The 23,387-nt window shown below is 34.9% G+C and overlaps 2 protein-coding genes across 5 annotated transcripts; both read right to left on the bottom strand.

Annotated features, from left to right (window-relative positions):
* Positions 1–318: 318 nt before the first annotated feature.
* NUDX23 (nudix hydrolase homolog 23) lies at positions 319–17,117 on the bottom strand. 4 transcript variants are annotated; one of them, XR_015909372.1, is made up of 10 exons: positions 16,764–17,114; positions 16,497–16,651; positions 15,235–15,366; positions 14,117–14,193; positions 12,502–12,637; positions 12,267–12,407; positions 12,102–12,160; positions 11,087–11,154; positions 10,192–10,539; positions 9,373–10,036 (listed from the first exon to the last, which is right to left on the bottom strand). XR_015909372.1 is itself a non-coding variant. In XM_059572855.2 (8 exons), exons 1-7 carry the CDS (start codon positions 16,773–16,775, stop codon positions 11,094–11,096), a joined length of 885 nt encoding a protein of 294 aa, XP_059428838.1. In that variant the 5' UTR covers positions 16,776–17,117; the 3' UTR covers positions 319–467; positions 11,087–11,093. The 4 variants fall into 4 exon arrangements, 2 of the variants coding, with proteins under 2 accessions (XP_059428838.1, XP_059428837.1); XR_015909371.1 differs by having other exon boundaries at positions 16,497–17,116; XM_059572855.2 differs by lacking the exons at positions 9,373–10,036; positions 10,192–10,539 and adding an exon at positions 319–467 and having other exon boundaries at positions 16,497–17,117.
* Positions 17,118–17,473: 356 nt separating this feature from the next.
* LOC132192347 (Chaperone DnaJ-domain superfamily protein) lies at positions 17,474–22,288 on the bottom strand. The gene is made up of 6 exons (XM_059607660.2): positions 21,988–22,288; positions 20,207–20,299; positions 19,037–19,169; positions 18,241–18,532; positions 18,094–18,148; positions 17,474–17,918 (listed from the first exon to the last, which is right to left on the bottom strand). Exons 1-6 carry the CDS (start codon positions 22,105–22,107, stop codon positions 17,844–17,846), a joined length of 768 nt encoding a protein of 255 aa, XP_059463643.2. The 5' UTR covers positions 22,108–22,288; the 3' UTR covers positions 17,474–17,843.
* Positions 22,289–23,387: the final 1,099 nt, after the last annotated feature.

The following is a 23,387-nucleotide window of genomic DNA, read 5'->3' as shown; positions in this document are numbered from 1 at the left end:
ATTCGCAAAACCTCTTCCCAATAATAATAATACATCTTCGATCAATTTTTTGTTGAAAAATTTGGAAAACATCGACATAAGGAAATCAATTTGATGATGGTGCAAAAGATTCCTCAGTCTTTACACCAATTAGATGCCAATTGTCCATTTGAATTTCTGTTCAATGTTTACAAGATTTCCATAGGATGAAATTCCAATAATAGTTTGAATCTTCCTCGGAAAAACAAGGAAATCAACCAGTTGGACCTCATTAAATTCCATGTTCTTCATGAATACTCCTAATTTTCACCTCCTCAAATAGATGACACGGATTGCTGTTGAAAATTCAGATGAGATGAATGGATTTCAAAGTCAGTGAAGACACAGTGTGGCACTATTTGATTATACGCAGGAACAATATTTTCCAAACTTGACCAAATGTGCTTTTCAGTTTCTCTTGCTTCCCATTTTCAAATAACAACCAGGCCCTGCATCCAGCATAACATGAAATCATATAATCCAGACAAAGATTTAAGGATTGATTATATCTCAAGTTTTATTATTTATTGCACACACAAACTACAAGGTTAATTGCAAGGTCATTACTAGGCTTTAATATTGAGGAAAAACTAGACAAACTAGATATAAGGTCAATTGCAATGTCATCACTACACTTTAATACTAAAGAATCACCCTCTTAAGCTATTGGATCAGGTGCAACTAATATCATATTTTAGGGGATTAAATATGCAAATTTGAAATGTAGGCAAAGAATGGGGAGGAAACCCTATGGTTTAGGTGAATAATGAATATACCTCAACTTGTATGAATTGATTACATAGAAGAGAACACATACAAACTAACTTAAGGCCCCATCTGCAATTTCATTATAAAGAACACATTGATGATTGACCCATCAGTTGATGACCTCAGACACCAATTACGTGACATATGGAGCAATGCCAAGAAAATAAAAAGAATTTCAAACTTGAGTGTGAACTTCTTGTAATCTTTATTCTTTTATTGATTTAGTGATTTTTTGGGTTTAGTTGCCACTGAGAAGTTTTATATTTTAGAGTTCACACGAATCCAGCCAAGACAAAATAAAACTAACACTGAGTATTGAGTATAACACTGAGAACATGTGCAACTCTGCATTACTTAAACTGATTTTTTTGTTTTTGTTTTTTTTTTTTTTTTTTTGATGAAGAGGTAGAGAGACACGGAGAAGGGAAAAAGCAAAGGTAATCAATAATTACAATGACATCCACCATAATAGAAGACCTTAGCCACAACTTCATTTCCATTAAATTTTTCTATTATAGGGGTAGGGGAAAGAATAGGTTGCTTCTATTGCCACTATAAGAAGCTGATTGGACACCAATATATATAGGACTAAGCAACCAAAACAGCTCTACTGATAACCCTTTGAACAATTATGTGTTTTAGAAATGTGGATAGAAAGATGGGAAAGGGTTCATAGTATATATAGTATTTGGGAGCAAGAAGCCTCTTTTTAACCATTTAACTTTCCGGCTAATATTGAACGAGCAAATGCAACTAAAAATGGACATGGAAATCCTTAAACTTGATTTTGGCAAAAAACATTGGATTTACACAACTCACTATAGCATAGACCTAATAGTACAATTAAGTCGCATTTTATGTCTTACCATCCCTTACCAAATACGTCAGATTGTAACATTACTCTTATTCTTGTTAATTATCTTTCAGAACCAGATCAAATTTCCCACATATAAAATGGATTTACCTCTTATTGATTGCACCATAGTGGAACTTGGGTTTTCCAGCCTTAACATCTTCAGCATACTGCAGCCAAAAGAGATATGACACCATGACATAATACTACCAAAAAAAAAAAAAGGGCGTTTTTTTGACATGGCAAACAGTAACCCACTTTTTGCCACGTCAGTAATTAGTGACGTGACAAAAGTGCCATGTCAATAAAAATTTTAGTGACGTGTAAAATGTGTCACGTCACTAATTAGTGACATGCTACATTCCACACGTCAATAAATAGCAACGTGTCAAAGATTTCCACGTTGCTAAATTTAAATTCAATTTAATTTAAAGAAATTATATACAATAGTGACGTGGCAAAATATCACATGTTAATAATTATTGACGTGTCAACATGCCACGTCAAGAATTTTGACACGTCAATAACTATTGACATGAAATTTTTAATGTCTGACAGGAAAGTTAATAGTAAATTAGTAATGATATAGTTTTACAGTTCAAAACTGGTTCATACAAAATTTAAGGTAACTAGCATCGATGAAAATGCCAGGGAATTAGAAGGTATATCATCAAGGGAAAAAAGCTGGCATTCTGGGAATAGGATCCTCTCTATTTCAAATGAAATGAATAGTATCTATTTAGTGTAAAATGAGTGGTAATATTGTAAATATTATCTTTCAATTTTAATGTTAAGACAATATTACCCTTCATTTTACACTAAATGGATACTCTCCATTTCAAATGAAATGGAGAGGATCCTATTCCGGCATGTTGAAAATAATTTTGGATGGTGCACAAATTCTCATTGATATAAAATAATTACAATATGAATATTAACAATAAAATAAATAAAATACAAGAGATGAAATAAGAGTATGGAAAGATCTCACAATACTATAAAATCACGTAAGAGCGTTGTCCTTAAAGGTTGATTCGTGCCTCCCGGAGTGTATAACTTAGTACGATCGGATCATTTGATACGCAACCTCCCATTATTAGACTATAGCGTCTACCTTCGTTAAGGACGCACTTCCAATAATGAAAACTAGTAGAACAACTCTTTGATTTTCTTGATAAAAAACCAGAAAGAGAAAATAGAAATTGAATAGAATAGAATTCTATGCAATTGGTCTTCTAAAATAGGACAAAACTCTTTTATAAAGAAAATGAGTTTTTCTTTCTTTCTTGTTGCAAACTCACTCAACCATAGGATTGTGGATGTTTTCTTTCTTTATATAATTAATGACCAAATGGTCATACCACCAAAAAAAGGTAAAACATTAGTTAATAATCAAATGGTCAAACTACAATAAAACTTGTTAAAGACTAACGGTCAAAACGGTAAAAATCAATTAAAACTAATTTTTATTTAATAACTCATAATTAAGTAATAAATACAAATGGTCATAAAAGTTATATCTCATAATCAAGTAATAAATACAAATGGTCATAAAAATTATATCTCATAATCAAGTAGTAAATACAAACAGTTATAAACCAAAATGGTTAAAGATGACTTTTATTTCTTATAAAAACTCATGAAGATATTATCAAATGATAAAACATTTTCAAATGACTGAAAAATGAATGTTTGGAACAAATATTACAACAATCCCTCACATGTTACAAACATTAGAATAAACGGAGATTGAAAGCATGCATCGATGTGGTATCTGAAAGTTTTAACCACACCTAAGATAAATAAGTAGAAACTTAATGAATCGTGGTAAGAGTTAAACTCTTTTAACCAAATTCACAAGTTAAACAAACTTATCATCCACATAACTTTCTCCAACAACAAAAAATTAAATCAAATCAAATAAACAAAAAGTCAAATCAAATCAAATAAAGAAAATTGGGTTGTTCTATAGCGGGTTGGCGCCTTATACAGACCATGCGCCTCTAGGTTTCACGAGTGCTCTAGAGACTTGCCAAAGTCTCATAAGAGGCGGCACCACTTCCACACTCACATAGGTGGCGTCTATCAAGAATATGTGCAGAGAACACCACATCCCAACAAGAAAGGGACTATGGACACATTAAGAGTTTTAAACTCATCCTTACTCACTCTGCATCTTTTGTTGTTATACCATAAAATTGCCAAAGTCTCATAGGAGGCGGCACCACCTCCACACTCACATAGGTGGCGTCCATCAAGAATATGTGCAGAGAACACCACATCCCAACAAGAAAGGGACTATGGATACATTAAGAGTTTTAAACTCATCCTTACTCACTCTGCATCTTTTGTTGTTATACCATAAAATGGCTTTCATGAGCGCTCTAGAAACCTACTCAAGTCTCATAGGAGATAGCATCACCACACTCATATAGGTGATATCGATCAGGAGTGTGTGCAGGGAACACACATCCCAACAAGTAGGGACTATGGACCCATTAAGAGCTTTTAACTGATGATTCTGGGCCTGGTGAGAACTATGGCTTCTTGAGATTTGCCAAGAAGATTACATAAGTCTGCTCCAAACAAGGCATAATGAATTACACAAGCATCTTTAACAAGTACACAAAAAGTCAATATAAGCTAAATGAAAAGTTGATTCTCCTTCACTTGGCCAGTAAGAGGAATATCCAATTGAGCAAAAGGAGACAGCACTTCCACTTCTGCATTTGCTTCTTCCCAGGTTTCCTTGATCACCCCTTCTGCAGCAGACTCCCCTATTTCAATGTAACCAGCTGGAAGAGTCCTACTCAATCACACCCAAACATCGAATGGTGAACAAAACAACGACAATAGAAGCAACCTTCATCATAATAGACCTGTTGCATTACTCAGATTGTGTTTTTGCAACTCAATTCTGAGATGACCAGTCCCCCTAGACATTCATTAAATGAAATAGTCGAACATGATACGCACAAAGCGAGGCCTTTGCATAAGGAACAAGGAACTAACAACTCAATTATCATTGGCCTAAACAAGTAGCCCAAGGGAATGGGGGACCACTGGAATTAAAGCTTACATTCCCTATCGGCCCAGGCAATGCTCCACAAACCCACATGCCCAAGCGGTCATGCTCCTTACACCTAATTCCCATTAGCCTACACAAGTAGCCTAAGGGAAATGGGGGAACACTAGAATGGAAACCTACATTCCCCACCAACCCAATGGATAGCCGACCAAACACAGCTCTAAAGAGCCAGCTAGCTCACTGTTAAAACCCAACCTTACTAGGAGAGAAAATTTCATATCAAGCAATAATTCTCTATGAAAAGTAATGTGTGCACCCGCTTAGGAAATACAACTCACTAAAGGAAGGATGATCATAATCTCTCGCACGATCAAAGGCCAAATCAATGGCTAATTTCATATCAAGCAATAATTCTCTATGAAAAGTAAAGTGTGCACCCGCTTAGGAAATACAACTCACTAAAGGAAGGATGATCATAATCTCTCGCACAATCAAAGGCCAAATCAATGGCTAATTGATGACAATTGACTTATGAAGGCACTCGACCAAAATGGTACTCAACCCATGAGGTTAGTATGAGGCTTGACCTAGGAATGCTTTTATGCCCAATCTCTACTTATTTCTCTAATTCTCTTATTACCTTACCTCTGTACCTTCACTAACTTAAGCATTACATGTGGTGTCACCTTTGTTCCCCTCCTTTAGTGCACACCACTCTAATGTTTGGTTATCTTACGGGGATACCGAATGAAGGACTAGGCATGCATAATCATTACTTAACACTATCCAAAATTCTATGTCTGAATGTGATCAAGTTGATGTATTCTATTATCTTCAAAGTCATAATCCGAAATACCATTTTTTTTTTTTTTTTATCAAGCGTTACCCTTTGTAAACAATTCATCTAAAAAAAAAAAAATGCTTTAAGCCAGTGTGATATGATACAGCATTTGGCATTGCTTAAGCATTCGATCAGTACATGTATTGTAACATCCCGATATTTCTCTTCTTTTATCTTGTAAATAAATCGAATGTTACGCTGAAATAATCTTACACAGCGGAAAATCTGAAATTTATCAATACAAAATAATACTCTTAAAAATACTTTTCTTTATACAAAATACCCACAATTATGCCGAATAAGGCATTTATACAAATCTATCTGACTGTATAAACTCTAGACAAACTTCTCCAACTTAGAATCTCTGTACATCTCAAATATGAAGCTCTAATTACAACTGCATAATTACCTTGACTTTCCATTCCTGTAAGCACTACAAAAACTGTAAAGGAATAAGTCAATTGATTCACGATAATATAAATCATTGTTGAAGCAATTATATCAAAAGGCCAAACATTTAATAAAACTACAAAGATCTGTATTATTGAATATCAATATCACTCTCAGTAAGTAAGAATACTTATAGTGGATTACATGAATGGATCATCAAAGGTAATTACTTGTTGAAACTCATTCTGCTTCGCACAGTTTCTCTTTTTTTCAATATCTCTCACTATCTCCAAAAACTCCCTCTCAATCTCTGATTCTCTATCTCCATCTTTCTCTGAATTATCTTCATCTCATTGCCTCTCTCTCTGAATCTGACTCTCACCATCTCTCTGCTAGCTCTCTCTCTCTCTCTCTCTCTCTCTCGTGTCCTTTCTTTCTTGCAGCGCTTTGTCTCGCCCTTTCTCTCTTTGCTCTGTGTAAACACTTTTAGAAAGAAGGAAGACCGAGTAGAAAGCGGAAGAAGGAAGAATATGTGGAAGAGAATGGAGAGGAGTGGTGAAATTTGTGAAGGGGAAGAGCTCTAATGATAAGAAAAACCAAATACTATTCTACCTTTCATTTACAATTCTACCTCATTTTACTATTCCACCTACTAACATTATATACCTACCATTAACTATTCTACATTCCATTTACAATTCTACCATCTTTTTACTATACCAATACTATTATACTTACCATTAACTATTCTATCTTCCTTTATTATTCTACTTACCAATACTATTCTTTCTATCATTTACTATCATATTATTTCACCAATTATCATTCTCTAATTATCACTCTCCGTAACACCATAAATTTTCCAAGAATTAAAATCATTGGCTAAAATAAATATTAAAATAACATCATCATCAAAATAATCTATTTAAATAACTTTAAAAATTCTGGGGCGCAACATGAATTCCCATCCAAAGCCATATATGTTAATGTGATCAAGTTAAATTATTTATGTACTCAATTGTCTCTTCATAATTTGTAAAAAATATTTTTTTTCTATGATTTTCTTAAGTTCCTTTTAGTAATTACTTCTATAATCTATTTCCTTAAATGAATAATAAGATCATTCCAATTTCATTATTACTACAATGTATTTTTCTTCACTCACCAAACTGAAAGATAAAGGTCGTCCTCAAATAGCCATTACCCAAGGACATGAACCTATTCACGAGGGGGAAAAGCTATTAATAAAAAATAAAAACTATTATGAAACATTGTGATCCTAGGCAAAAGGTGTTGCTTAAATTAAAATTCATTTAACTGGAAAAAGGTCATACTTCCAAAAATTCCAACTATTAAACAACATTTTTTGAATAAAATTAATGGAAGAGAAAAATAAATTCTTGGACTAAACTAATCATTCAATTGTATATAAAGGATTAAAGGCTTTTAAGCATTGCCATCTGATATTGGAGAAAAAAGATTACTTGAAAAGGTGTTAGAAAACTTATGGAGGTTATGATAGCGTTGCAAGTCCTTATTATGGTTAAAATACAAGCTAATAACCTTGCCCCAACATCTTTCACTCCTTCAAGTCCCATCATGCTTCCTAATTTCTCTCGACTTGACAAATCTCAGAAGCCAGGTCATCAAGAGCCAGAGCCAAAGCTAGAGCATGAGAAACTGAAGCATGAGGAGAAGCAAGAGCCAGCATTGCATACTTGCCTTACAGAAAGATCTGAACATTGTGAGAAAAGAAGAGGGCTAATGGAAAAATTGGAATACAATAAGCGTCTTTATTTTGGTCTTAAAAGCTGCCTCAAAATCTATGAAGTGGAAGCTATGGGTTCGGACTTTGAAAAGTGCATGAGGCATTGTAAGCGAAAATACAGAAGAAGAGGTTTATCGCTACTTGGAGATTGTGTCAACATATGGAATATTTAATTTAAATGGAGGGTGAATTGACGAAGTCAAGGTTTCGATCCCAGTACCTTTGGATCTGATACCATGTTAATTACCATTTATTCTAAAAGCTTAAACTTTTAAGATGAATGGTAGTTTAACATTTCATTTGAATTGAAGGTATATTGTTCTCATTTTAGTGAAAGGCCCTGTATAAATTTTGTGTAATAATGAAAATGCCCAGTGATAACCCAAGCGTAATAAGTTTTTTTTTATTTTTTTATTTTTTTACTTGTCTTTTGTAATTTGAACACAATTTGCATGTAATTGGCATTCTATTTACTTTAATTGGAAACGTATACTTTCTTGATCTTCCCTATCTACTTTATTATTGAACTGCATTTCATACTTATTGCAATCTTTGTTTCAGATTCAATTGGAGGCTGCAATATGTACGGGACCTAGACATGTTTCATAGAAGTTTCAATTGTCGCTTGGTTCAAATAATGTTCTTTTTATGAATAATATCAATCATTGATACTTTACTACGTTATTTGATACTATATATTAATGTGTATTTGAGTTTTCAAGTTATGTTGATTGGACAACTTTGAATCCAAGATTGTTGATCCTCTTTTATGTTTGACGATTTTAGTATTTTCAACGATTTGGACTCTGAGATGCAAACAGCAACAACATTAATAAAACTAAAATTGTTTGTGAAAAGGAAAACATCAACAAAACCTCTTCTCAATAATAATAAGGGTTAAATACCTTATTCACCCATGTAGTTTAACTTCTTTATTTTTTGACCCTTTGAGTTTACTTTTTATTACAGGAGGTTTTTCTGATTTGCCTAAAGACGGAGATAGTCTCTCCGTCAAAATTGGACGGAACGACACGTCAGCACCAATCACGGTTTGACATGTGTTCATATAATTAATTTTTTAAAGAATCAAAAACATTAAAAAATTATATTTAATTAAATTTTTTAAAAAATAAAAATATTTGGGGGTGGCCACGGCCATGGGGTGGTTCGGCCACCCTAGACCGACTGCTCCACTCTATCTCTATCCTCACTCTCTGCCATCTTCTCTCTCTCGATATCTGTCTGTTTCTCTGCCTTCTGCAGAATCACCCACACACACCCACATACACAGATACACTCACTACACAATCGGCCAACACCATGGAAACCCAAAACAGAAACTCCCTTCTATACTAGGCAGGAAATCACCTAGGAAAATCCTCAAGAACACTTCCCTTTTAGCCATCAAACAACCCAAACAGACTACACAAAATACCCCAAGAAAGAATAAAACACTCGTCAATTATCAAATCCCATCATCCAACCGGCTACAACAACACACCCACATACACTCACTCACTACACAATCGGCCAACACCATGGAAACCCAAAACAGAAACTCCCTTCTATACTAGGCAGGAAATCACCTAGGAAAATCCTCAAGAATACTTTCCTTTTAGCCATCAAACAACCCAAACAGACTACACAAAATACCCCAAGAAAGAACAAAACACTTTTCAATTATCAAATCCCATCATCCAACCGGCTACAACAACAATTGGCCCTTCGGCCATGGTTATTCCTCCATGAATATCCTACAAAACGACTCACATACACACACAACTGAACCCAAGTCAATACCGGATTTACAATTAATAGGGCATTACCCATTGGTTAACACCCAAAATTAAATACCCACAAAATCAAGTCTCTCCCAAAGAACCCAAATCGTTCCAGAATACCCAGAAAACCCAGAAAATTAAACACCCATTTACAACCCAACTGAGAATCGAAACTATGGAAGATGATTTCACCTACAGGAAACAGTTTCTGAGCTTAGAAAACGCCAGTTTTGGCGCTGCTCAACCACCCCCAGACTGGAGGCGGTTCGACCAGCCCATGTCCAAAGGTACCTGTCAGACCGGGGGTGCTTCGACCACCCATGGCCAAAAGGAGTAGCTAGTCACCCCCAAACGGCCAAAGAGCTGGTAACGGCCATCCAATTTTATTTTTTTTATTTAATTTCTTTTAAAAAAAATTAATTAAATATAATTTTTTAATGTTTTTAATTTAATATATATATATTTTTTAATTAATTAATTCTATACACGTGTCAAACTGTGATTGGTGCTAACATGAAGTTCCGTCAAATTTTGGATGGAATTTTGACGAAGAGACCATTTCCGTCTTTAAGCAAACCAAAAGGATCTCCTGTGATAAAAAGTAAATCATAAGAGTCAAAAAATAAAGAAATTAAACCACAAGGGTAAAATATGTACATCTTCAATTTTTTGTTGGAAAATTTGTAAAACATCATCATTAGGAAATCAATTTGATGATGGTGTAAAAGATTCCTGATTCCTTACACCAATTAGATGCCATTTGTCCATTTGAATGTCTGTTCAATGTTTACAAGATTTCCATCGGATGCAATTCCAATAATAGTTTGAATCTTCCTCGGAAAAACAAGGCAATCAACCAGTTGGACCTCATTAAATTCCATCTTCTTCATGAATACTCCGAATTTTCACCTCCTCAAATAGATGTCACGGATTGCTGACTTGCCGTCGAAAATTCAGATGAGATGAATGGATTTCAAAGTCAGTGAAGACACAGTGTGGCACTATTTGATTATACGCAGGAACATTTTCCGAACTTGACCAAATGTGCTTTTCAGTTTCTCTTGCTTCCCATTTTCAAATACCAACCAGACCCTGCATCCAGCAAAACATGAAATCATATAATCCAGACAAAGATTTAAGGATTGATTATATCTCAAGTTTTATTATTCATTGCACACACAAACTATAAGGTTAATTGAAAGGTCATTACTAGGCTTTAATATTGAGGAAAAACTAGACAAACTGTAAGGTCAATTGCAATGTCATCACTAGACTTTAATATTAAAGAATCATCCTCTTAAACTATTGGATCGGTTGCAACTAATATCATATTTTAAGGGATTAAATATGGAAAGATTGGGGGGAAACCATATAGTTTAGGTGAATAATGAATATACCTCAAGTTGTATAAATTTATTACATGGAAGAGACAACACATACAAACTAACTTAAGGCCCCATCTGCAATTTCATTATAAAGAACACATTGATGATTGACCCATCAGTTGATGACCTCAGACACCAATTATGTGACACATGGAGCAACTCCTAGAAAATAAAAAGAATTTCAAACCTGAGTATTGAGTATATCACTGTTTATTCTATTTTTTCCACTTCAAAGGGCATCATAGAGGACTCACCATCTTGTCAAGACTGAAGATGATAATCAAGAGTAAAGGCGTGAATATCAGAAGGACTTGTGCCAGGCCTGACAATAACCATAAGCAAAGAATCATGTACCAGGAACATTAATAACATCATTCAGAAACACAAGGTATTCCATGTTTGAAAAGGATTAACCTCCAACCAATGGATCAAGATTCCCTAGAATTCCTAGGGTATTCTAGGAATTTTAGAGAATCCAGATCTCCAAACTCAACAAAACCTTGTATCAACTATTTGTAAAGGGCAAAAGGATTTCAGTGACAAGTTTTAAAAACAGGTTGGCACTCTCATTAGAACATTGGACTTCCCAATAAAATTTCCAAAATGATCTCTTACACTCCCTCATACATCAATATTTCACAGAACATTTGCAACTCTGCATTACTTAAACTGATTTTCTTTTTTCTTAAGAGGGAGAGAGACAGAGAAGGGAAAAAGAAAAGGTAATCAATAATTACAATGACATCTACCATAATAGAAGACCTTAATCAGAACTTCATTTCCATTAAATTTTCGTATTACAGGGGTTGGGGTCGAGGGGCTGGATTAAACAACTAGAAATAACAGGTTGCTTCTATTGCCACTATAAGAAGCTGATTGGACATCAATATATAGGACTAAGCAACCAAAACAGCTCTACTGATAACCCTTTGGACAATTATGTGTTTTAGAAATGTGGATAGAAAGATGGGAAAGGGTTCATAGAATAGAATTTGGGAGCAAGAAGCCTCTTTTTAACCATGTAACTTTCCTGCTAATATTGGCAAACTAGCAAATGCAACTAAAAATGGACATGGAAATCCTTAAACTTGATTTTGGCACAAAGCAATGGATTTACACAACTCACTATACATAGACCTAATAGTACATAATTAAGTCGCATTTTATGTCTTATCCCTTACCAAATACGACAGATTGTAACATTACTCTTATTCTTGTCAATTATATTTCAGAACCAGATCAAATTTCCCACATATAAAATGGATTTACCTCTTATTGATTGTACCATAGTGGAACTTGGGTTTTCCAGCCTTAACATCTTCAACATACTGCAGCAAAAAGAGATAGACACCATGACATAAATTTCATGTCTGACAGGGAAGTTAATAGTAAATTAGTAATGATACAGTTTTACAGTTCAAAACTGGTTCATACCAAATTTAAGGTAACCAGCATCGATGAAAATGCTAGGGAATCAAAAGGTATATCATCAAGGGAAAAAAGCTGGCATTCTGATGATTCTGGGCCTGGTGAGAACTGCGGCTTCTTGAGATTTGCCAAGAAGATTATATAAGTCTGCTCCAAACAAGGCATAATGAATTACACAAGCATCTTTAGCAAGTACACAGAAAGTCAATATGAGCTAAATGAAAAGTTGTTTCTCCCTCACTTGGCCAATAAGAGGAATATCCAATTGAGCAAAAGGAGACAGCACTTCAACTTCTGCATTTGCTTCTTCCCAGGTTTCCCTGATCGCCCCTTCTGCAGCAGACTCCCCTATTTCCATGTAACCAGCAGGAAGAGTCCTACTCAATCACACCCAAACATCGAATGGTGAACAAACAACGACAATAGAAGCAACCTTCACCATAATAAATATGTTGCATTACTCGGATTGTGTTTTTGCAAAAAAATTTAAAAAAAGCAAAAATTTCCTCCAACCCAGTCTAATAAATTATCATGTGAAAGGCACAACTTTTTAATAGGATTAATAGACTACCTCCACTATTAACTCCTCTTCTAATGTGAACTCCTCTTCTAACCTCTAAAGTTCCTTCTCACTCAGACACATAGCATGTCTAAAATCCCTTCTCTCAAACACACAGCAGTCCAAAGTATTTCTCCCTCAGCCGTTCATCTACCTTCCCTCTCAGATACGGTCTGATATGTGCCACTGGAGCTGGGCACATATCAGAGCCATGGCAATAGAATCAAATGTAAATTTATGTGCTAAAAATCCTTCTATTTACAGAGGAGTCCAAGAGTGAGCAATCAGAGATGTTTGATAAGGTGTTGCTCTGTGCTGGGAAAAAAGAGGAGCCTTCTATGTGTACTGTTAATGAAGGCTTGCAGAATGGAGAAAAGAAGAACCGTTTGGACAATCCAATAAGAATGGGCAATCCAATATATCTAGGGTCACTTCTCGCAGCAAAATGAACAATCCAATATATCTAGAGTTGCAGAGACTCGTGTCAAGAACCAGAGCAATAAGAATGACGTTGTGGATTTGAGAACTCTACTGGTTATGTGTGCACAAGCTCTCTTTGCTGATGATAGGACCGTTAATGTACTAAAGCAGATTAGGCAGCACTCTTCCCCATTTGACAATGGTTGGACTCAGCTAAGCACCTTTAGTGCTTTGCCATTGCATCTTAAGTGAAAGTTTCAAAACAAAGAGTATCTATGTTTTTAATCCAACCACAACTAAAATTGAATGAAAAGAAAAAATTTAATAATAATAATAATAATAAAAAATAAGACTAGCTCTCAGAAACAAAAGAATAGAAATGTCGTAAAATAATTAAGTAGAAAGTGGTTTCAGCTTGGGCATATGACCAAGAGTACCTGGCCCCAGTGATTGAATACAAAGGAGCAGTCCAAGATCTACACCTACCCAAAAGCACAGAGCAACTTGAAAGGCCAGGATTCGATCCAAAACTAGACCCATCCCCATAAAACTGGCTTTTTGAATCAGCCACATTCTAGACATGTGCCCAGCCCCAAAGGCATTTTCAGACTCTGTCTAGAGACAGAAGGGAGATGAATGGCTGACATCTCCGATAGTCCACTCTTGGACTCCTCTGTTGGTTTTAGAGACAGAATTTTAGACATTAGAAGATGAGTTAAAGGTGGAGGTAATCTGCTAATAATATTAAAATCCCAATCATGTTCGGAAGAAATTTTTGACCGTTTTTTTTCATCTAAGAAACAATTGTGGAGAAGAACCAAAATGAATAAACAGTTGGTCCCTCTCCAACTAAAACTACATACATGTACATACATACCATAGACCATAAGATGGTTGAATCTTCCGCTTGCAAAGTAGGACCTTGTTATCATGCTCAATGAGGCAACCCACAACCTATATAAGCATCAATTGAACAATTATTAGTAGAAATGAAGCCATATTGACACAAAAAAAGAATAAGGACCAAACATTGATGACAAATGCATTAGCAGCAAAATTTTGAAAAGCAAAAACTTCATGCATTATATATTTATGTATTCAATTCCAAACTCAACTATCAACCACCATCATTTTTTTTCTTCAGTTAATCATTTTATTAAAAGCTAAAGGTAGTTGTTTTACAAAGGATAGATATAGAAAATGAATAAGTGAGCGTGTTATGCAAACTTTACAAAGAGTAACCCATATCACAAACTAAATTTAAAAGAGAGAGAGAGTTGCACCAAATTTACACGGTAGGCAACCTCAACATCCTAATCCAATTCTATTGATACTTATTTATTGCTCCCTAGATTGAATCCTGAAAACGACAAACCCAACCGTTGTTTCCCAGATGGTGGAATAATGACAACAAGCTGGAAATGAAAGACAATATTCTCTTCTACTGCTCCCTGTGTTTGCACGCAGCATACAGTAGTATGCTTTCTAAAATCTTGCAAAGTAATCATGATATTATATTTATTTCTCTCTGATAGGCACAAATTTATGTAACTAATCATGCAACAATGATATTATGGTTTAAGCTTAAAGTGAAAGGAAAAAACCCATAGGATTTGGAGAAGTTATCAAAGTTGCTGGAAAATCATTAGGTACCCGGACAACATAATAGACAGAAAACCAATCCACAATCTTTTACATTGCATACGAAAACATTAGTAGTCTTATATAGACAACAACAATTAATGCATTTATGACATTTTCACATATATCCTTAAATATGCCCTTCACAAAAGCAAGAAAACAGGTTCGTCATTATGCTATTAAAAAGCCATGTACTACATTTTGAATGCAACATAAAAACAACATGAATCCATTTGATTTCAGTAATCCCACATACCAAAGAAAAAATACTTATAAAACAAATACAAAGCCCCTTTATCTCTGGATTGGCACTTAAAGAAATAAAAAGAAAGTTCTGTTGCTATATAGTATTACCATTTTTGGGTTCTGATAGGCAATTTTCCCACAAACTGTGCAAATAGCTCTCATCTTCTCCTCTCCATGAGGTATCTCATGCTTTGTTGGGCCACCACACCACTGACAGAAATTGATCTTACGGACGTTTCCCTGCATAATAGAAACTACAAATATAGGAATAGTACAGAATAACTAACTGAAAAGAAAATTAAATAGATATAGTGCATCAACAATTCGGGATTTCTGGTTTATATTTTGAGAACTTTTATGTTGCACCTGTCATATTATTATAGCTGAAATATTTCAGTATATGATGTGTAGCAAAGAATTAAAATTGGCCACTTTGATAATTTGGCCACTCCTGTGTCCTAACCTTGAAAAGTAAGGCAAACCTCACACCAAGAACCACACTCACAACCATCTGACACTGGAGACCATGTTACTAAGAAACTAAGCAGAAATTTTCTACCAACAGATAAAATAAATTAAATTCTTATCTCCCCAACCCCACCACCCCCCTCTCCTCTATTAAGATGAGATCAAGAAGGTACAAGCCACCTTTTTCTACATGTATGAGATTTTTACTCCCACTACATGATATCAAATTGAGGCAAAATCATGTAACTTAACCACAAACATACGACTTAATCATCAATTTTTCTCTAATAAAACAACCAACAAAGACTGCATCAAAAATCGAGAGCAGAGAAGAATTCAAGGCAGAAAAGCTAAAGAAACTAAACGCGTACATCAATATAATGAGAAAGAACATTCTAGAATATAGAGAAAGTTGGCAAGCTGAGAGCATATATTATCTATTGAGGCTTTACAAGAGTTCTAAAGAGCGCCTAACTGAAGTTGGCATTTTTTCTTAGCCCCTTTTGAGCCAAAGATAATTCAACACATCTATTATCTTATTTTCAAGTAAAAAAAAAAAAACGGCAACTGAACTCAAGTCCCTAGTGAGGATTCAACAAAATTCAATCATCGAGGATTTAAACAGTAGACAAATAATAAAAACAGCTTGCAAATTACAACTGCAATTTCATCCTTGTTCATTAAAATTTCATCAGACGTGAAAACTCGGACAATCCCAACGTAAAGAATCATCAAGAATCTCTATCTCATTCCATTCTCCAACCAAAGTTTCCTAAATTATGCAATATAGAAACTAATTATGCAATCCCCATTACCGAGAAAACTCAAATTCCACTATATGAACGAACACATCGCAATGGAACCCATCAAATAGAAAGAAACGAGCTACCAGAAAAACTCACTGCTGAAGACTGAACTGCAACCGATGATGATGAAGCGGAACGGCCATCTGGGTTTGACTCGGAGCGAGCTGAGGGGGCACGAAATGCCCTTAGAGAACGAGCCCTGCGCACTGCAAACTCGGGCAAGAACGAAGAATCCATTCTCGTTGCTCTTCCTGAAGATAAAGAATATGATAATGGTTTAGCAGAGACTGAAATGAAGGAAAACCCACCACTGCTTCGGGGTTTCCAGACAAACCCAGATGAACAACAACCCAGAATCTGTACAGCTTTGAGCATATTATTCTCTCTCCCCAGAAATCTTGTTCCAAAGATTCAGCCAAAACTGCAACAGAGGATGAGCTTGGATTGTAGTATTACGATATTCCTAAACTACACAAAGTTAACTCCTCCAACTCTGTACAGACAGGTTTTCTGTTTAACCGCTTGATCTTTTACAGAAATTTGATGAAAAATGTGTCTTCTGATCTTGATTCCTGGTGTTGGTGCCCACTTGTCAATCCTTTCGTTTGGTCATCTGTTTTGTAGGGAATCCTAATAACCTATCAAATCTCAACACTTCGACATCACATAATTAGAACCCACATATTAGATTAAGTTCATTGAAGACGGTCAGATGTTGGTGAAGACGACATATGATATTCTCAAATTACTGAAGTTACGGTGTTTGTAAATTGTATATATCGAAACGTTTGAAAAATATTATTTATTAAAAATATCGTATATTATAATTAATAATCTAGTATATTTTTATTAGATTCTCTCATCTCTCTTACCTCTGTTTTAAACCTTTAAAAAAAAAAAAAAAAAATTTATTTATTGATATTTTTAACGTATAATTAAATGTTCATGAGTCATGACTTAAGTTACAAAATTGAGAGAAAAATAGACGAATTGATCTATAGAAAAAAAAAAAAAAAAAAAAAAAAAAAAAAAAAAAAACAAAGGCTGCAAAATAAGTAGGCATAGTAGTGCTCTGAATATAACTGTAAATTATCAATTTTATTCTTGTAAATGATTTATGCCTTCAAGCTTAAAGCAAATATACAAGTTACAGCACAAAAAGGGGATAGATTACATCCTTGTAAAGATATAAGAACATGAATTAATACATCTGGCAACCCAGAATCACATGCCACTGGGAAGAAGCCATAGTGGCTATTCCAACAATGTCTTCTTGAATTGAAAATAATAATAATAATAATAATCCTGACTACAGAATTGGATTAATGAAAAAAAAAAAAAAAAAAAAAAAAAAAAAAAAAAAGTGATCTGCAATACTAAGATGGGTCTAGATTAGCATCCTTGGGTTGACTGTTTACCAAGAACACAGGCCTTGAAGCATCCTTAATTCAAGGCCAGCTTATCACATATCGATTGATATGCAGCGCTGCAAAGCTTGAACTTTTCCTCCGCAACAGCCTGTTCAAGAATTCAAATTAGTCAGTCAACACCAGTTAGCTGTGAATCAGCACAAGCAATGATGACCATTTTCATGAGCCTGGCCTGGCAAAAGACTCGAGACTTCTTCATAACTCTCTACAGGAAAGATTCAATATATGGAGAATACTAATCAAAGGTTGGAGCATGTTAATACCTTGGAAGAGCCCTGATGACGATCCGGATGCCATTTTAGTGCACACGCTCGATATCTGCAATTGTAAATTCAGATGAAATCAGACAACCCGGAAACAGAAGAGGACATGTTTCGTGAAGTGAGACAGAAAACCTAGTGAGAACTTACGCATGTTTAACATCTTCAAGTTTTAGAGGACCAGAAGTATTCAATCCGAGGGCCAGCCTGTTTGATACCATATCTGATTCTGAACTCTCAGACTCAGATGAAGAATCATACGTTTCTTCATTCCGATGTCTCCAATTCCAGGACCTCCCATAGTGATTGTAGTTTGATGAGCCCCTCCATTGAGGATCCTCTTCATTAATGAAGGACCAATAGAAGAATTGGTTCCCACCAAATGCTCTTCTGAAAATGGTCTCAACGTCAACATCATCCTCTTCACAAAACTGGAAACCTCCTGAACAAGAGTTGAAAATGGGATAACATCTAATGCAACTTCATAAGGGGGCAAAAAAATGAATCCAACACTCAAGACACGAGTAAATCAGTTATGCCTTGAAGGAGACTTCAAGGCTAATTTGCCCATTTGATGCCACTATGAAGAGCACCACCCCATTATTTGTGGAAAGTGAAGCTTACATCAAGGACAATTGCATTCCAAATTAGAGCAATGATATCCACAAACAAAAAAAACATGAAGGCCCATCTATAAGGCTTTTTCCGCCCAAGGGCCATAAAAGTTTTCAAAACAAGATTTTATTTTATTTTTGATAAGTGCCGATGCCGGCCGGGTAAGAACCAGTTTTCAAAACAAGATTTGGAGTGAGAAGATTTTCAAGATGGAGACAATTTAACAGACGCTCCCACCACCCCATTATAAGTTAAAAATGTGCTTAGATATATAGTTCTGCAATTAGACACTTTATGTTTCTTTTAGTACCAAAGTTTGAAATGTCCTTACTTCTGCCCCAACGTCTGGGTCCCTGATTGCCAGTCGAGTCCCTTTTGGAACCCTTAGCAGAGAACTGCCTTTTAAACCACGAGGGGCCTCTACTTGAAGATGGCTCATCCTTATCATCCTCGTCCTCCCAGCTCTAGAAATCCAAAAACAATCAATGCAGAACAATCAAAAATCTTTCTAAAATAAAACTAAATAACAATAAGAAAATCAGAAAAGTTTCAGCAGTGCAGAAATTAACAATATTTATGACATTATATAGATCAAAAGAACAATTTGTGAGAAATAGAAATTGCCCATTAGGGTGAAACTGAATTCACCAGGACCAGAAAACTTCAATTTCATTTCTCAAACATACCCAAAATAAGTAAAATTTATAACTCTAGCTTTCTCCCTCTCACCCACCAGTAAGAAATTAAATGTGATGCTATCATATAAAAAACCAGAAGGCAGAAGTCATAATACCAAATTTCAAACTACAAAATGAATTTCCACATTTATTGAATCCATTAACATATTAACCCAGACAAGAAAAATATTTCTTCAAACCTCTTCACCTGTTCTTTGTCACTCTTTTTTCTTGCCCGAATTTCTCTATGACCTACATCCCTATGCACTCATCTGCTATGTTAATTATGTATTTCAATCGTTTTGTTGATTTATAACTTTGTATTTAGTTGCCACCCACGATTTCAGTTTCAAAGTTTGCACCTAATAATTTCCTTATGATTCTGAAATGAGCCACAGCTTGTCTTCTTGACTTCTACATTCAAAACTACAAGCCGTACCCAAACACCTGCCTCACCGGCCATCCATCTTATAATAAGAACAGATATTCTCCATGAAATTTACATAGCTTTTCGTTTATTACCCAAAACTTAAAGATATCATAATCTTCCATCGTTTCTTTGCTTTTTTAGAGGGACATAAACAATTAAACAAAACAAACTACTACAAATTCTAGCAAAAAAGTCCCATAACCACCCCACTCCTGCAATGTCATTAAAAGCTAATTTAAAAAGGAGAAGAAAAAAGAAAGAAAATAACAAAAATATCCAGCATCAACCATAAAAAGAGGAAAATTTTGAAGTATAAAGGATGGAAACAAGTCCATGAAAAGATAATGCCAATAATAAAATGCATTACAAGTTAAAAAAAATCATAAATAGAAACCTGAAACAGGAAGTCTGCATAAGCACCGACGTTCCGCAATAATGTTTGTTTTTTTGTATACTGTCTAAACCTTTTGGAATTAATGTTGGATCTCTGCAAATGAAGAATTTTAAGCAGCAGAGAAAATATCCAGTCAGCATAAGAAAGGAGAAAGAAATTATGAGAGAGAGAGCAAGACAAAACAAATAAAATACATAGGACAGAGAAAGGTGAGAAAATGGGCATATTGGATGTAGTGGAGAACACATTAACAAAAAGCTGAAACAACATAAGAATAAACAGAACCAAATTTCTACAAGCCAAAGATACCCATATGCACCATGTTCGCTCAACAAGTTGGCCACTTAATCAACTTGATGATACAAGAAAAATATGCTAAAAAAATTACAAACAAGTGCTTAAACAATTAAATTAGGGATGAGACCTCATTCAGGTATGAACAGTATATTGGCTCATTTATCAAAAAGCCCAACATGAAAGCAACAGAATCCATCCGTCTCCAAATACTCATAACAAAAGTGAATTTTTCATCCCCAAGACACCATATCATAAGTAAAATGCTTTAATGCTATAACCACTTTTCCACCATTTGATGAGAGTCATGAGACTGTTAATTTCATTGGATTTTCCCCATAAGGAAACAGATATGGGGGGGGGGGGGGGGGGGGGGGGCGCAGGTCAAGAATATGTTAATAAAGAGAATCATGTAACAATGCAAAATCTAGCATGTCAAAAGTAATGGTCACCCGGTAAAAGAGAAATATTATTAAAGGGAGTATCCTTCAATGTAAATATGAGAGGAAGCAAAACACTATTTGACTAAAGAAGATGGATGCTTTCTCATCATAACCAAGGCTGTTCTTCATCAGATAATTTTCATCTGAAAGCCTTATCCACACAATCAACAAGACAAATCCTATTTTGCTACTTTGTGCCACAATCTAGGGTTATCTTCTATCACATTATAGTCCATCATTCCTTTTCCTAAAATCTCATGACCATTTTGCCACTTTATGCCATCCATCTAATGGTTTAAATTATCTTTGTTGCACATGATCACACCAAATACTTGAACCAACAAACACTAATAACCCTTCTTACATGGTACATATTGAAACTTACAGTCAGTAGCAGTAATGCACCAACTATAGTTGATTATAGACTCATATTTAGATTAAAAATAGTAATGCACCAACTAAGCCAACTTGTTGTCACAAATGAATACCCTATCATATAACCATTATGAGTTCTAAACAACATCTCAAAGTTTTTATCTTTGTATTTGTTACACCATATATTGAGCAATTGAAAGCGAGAAAGTAACGGGCATGCTTCATTTCTTGCAGAAACCCTACATTTTTACCACCATGCTCTGTTTGGTTGGCAAGAATCCACAGGAAAAAAAAAATGAACTTGAAATTCAGAGAACCAACTATTCCAAACAGCTCTGCCCAACAAAACGAGTTCGCACCCCAATTTCCCCGAGAACCAAACAATGAAAAAAGGACCAATAAACAAGACTAGGAAAAAAAATGCTAGATATGAATGTATGACAATTTTAATCCAAAAAATCTTATACGGCATACCCTAAATCACCTAAATTTTAAAATATATATATATATATATATATATATATATTAAAAAAAAAAAAAAGAAGGAACAAGGAAAGACTCCAAATCATTCAAATATATCCATGTTGAACAAAACCCATATATCAAAATACATAACTATGCGCATAAGGAGAGACGCAGAGAGAGAGAGAGAGAGAGAGAGAGACTAACAGATTCCCAGTAATTGCGTCTTTTTCGTTCAAGAACAGGAGTAGAATGAAAAAGGGCTGCCCTCAAATGAAAGCAGCTGGCTTTCGAGCTTATCAGCGCTGCTTTCATGGCGCTATTCATTTTCACAAGTCAATGACCTGAGAGACACAGAGAGAAGAGAAGTGGAGCTGTGGAGGGGAGGCGAGGGCGACCATGGGCCTTAATTTACTACCCCTGTACCGTGTAGTAAATTATTTTTGTTTGTTAAGGCGAAAAATAATTAACGCCATAATTCCGTCTTAATAAAACCACATCCTTTGAAATCTTCTGGTCGCTGACTCGCTATGTTTCTTCTGTTTACGCAACTCCCATTGAGTTCCTGGAAAGAAAGGTATGAAAAATAAAGATCTAAAGGATTTTAATATTGCGATTTAAATTTTTGAAAATTGAGAGAGAAGAGCTAGGACCACGTCTAACCAAACAAAAGTCACTAGTTCGAATCTCCTTTCCCCTCTTATGCGGACATGTCAAAAAAAATTTTAAAAAAATAGGGTATATATAAAATAAATCTATGAAAAATAAATAAACGCTAATTTCTTAGTTTTTTTCTTTCTCTCTTTTTAAAACCTTAAGTTTTTCACAATTTTTTTATTGGGTCATTCATGTCTTCTGTCTAAATAATTGATGTCGTTGGTGTTATGTCAGCATTTTTACCACATTAAATTACAAAAAATAATTTTTTGTAGTTTATTAACAAATAAATTATTAAAAAATTAAAATCTAAAAAGACATTATTTAGTCTAAATTCTGAATAATTATTTATCCAAATTACCAGCGATCCAAGATAATTGGTAGGGATCTTATATATATATATATATATATATATATCATTTCTGGCCTCACTCTGTAAAAATTGATAGCTAGCCTAAAAATTTGTATTGCTATCCTAAAAATGCCTGCAAATCGTACAAGATAAAGTGGCTCCATATTCTTCGAACTTCAGGGGAAGCCCATATTGCAACATGATTCGGTTAGCCCATCTCTTTACAGCCCACGTTCAGCCGTGGCCCATGTTCCTTAGTGGGCCTGGCCTATATTTACTGTTACTCATAAACTAGCCGTTCTATATTTACAAATATACAGCATTAGTCCGAAGCTGAAATTCAAACGTGGCCCATGCTCCTTAGTGGACCTGGCCTATATTTACTGTTACTCATAAACTAGCCGTTCTATTTTTACAAATATACAGCATTAGTCCAAAGCTGAAATTCAAATTTTGACAAATAGCTGTGCTCAACCGCCCCAAAGTCATCTCCAATAAATAGTTCAATCAGTTAAAAATTATGTTTCATAAAGTTGAAGTCTACAGTTCGAATGAAAAAAAGGCCCCATAGTCACTTCCTATTTTCTTAATAAAATAT

The sequence above is a fragment of the Corylus avellana genome, chromosome 10, assembly GCF_965113065.1.
Source record: "Corylus avellana chromosome 10, dhCorAvel1.hap1.2, whole genome shotgun sequence".
NCBI lineage: Eukaryota > Viridiplantae > Streptophyta > Magnoliopsida > Fagales > Betulaceae > Corylus > Corylus avellana.
Note: the sequence above shows the minus strand (reverse complement) of the source record. Positions and strands in the feature narration are given on the sequence as shown.

Coding starts and splice junctions, on each gene's coding strand:
- NUDX23 (XM_059572855.2), bottom strand. CDS start 16,775: ATGCTCAAAGCTGTACAGATTCTGGGTTGTTGTTCATCTGGGTTTGTC. Junction 12,161..12,266: donor TGCTGGTTACCTTAAATTTG/GTATGAACCAGT, acceptor TTTTTGCTGCAG/TATGTTGAAGATGTTAAGGC. Junction 11,155..12,101: donor TATGGTACAATCAATAAGAG/GTAAATCCATTT, acceptor GGTTATTGTCAG/GCCTGGCACAAGTCCTTCTG.
- LOC132192347 (XM_059607660.2), bottom strand. CDS start 22,107: ATGAATAGCGCCATGAAAGCAGCGCTGATAAGCTCGAAAGCCAGCTGC. Junction 20,300..21,987: donor GACGCAATTACTGGGAATCT/GTTAGTCTCTCT, acceptor CTTCATTTGCAG/AGATCCAACATTAATTCCAA. Junction 17,919..18,093: donor GTCATCAGGGCTCTTCCAAG/GTATTAACATGC, acceptor ATTCTTGAACAG/GCTGTTGCGGAGGAAAAGTT.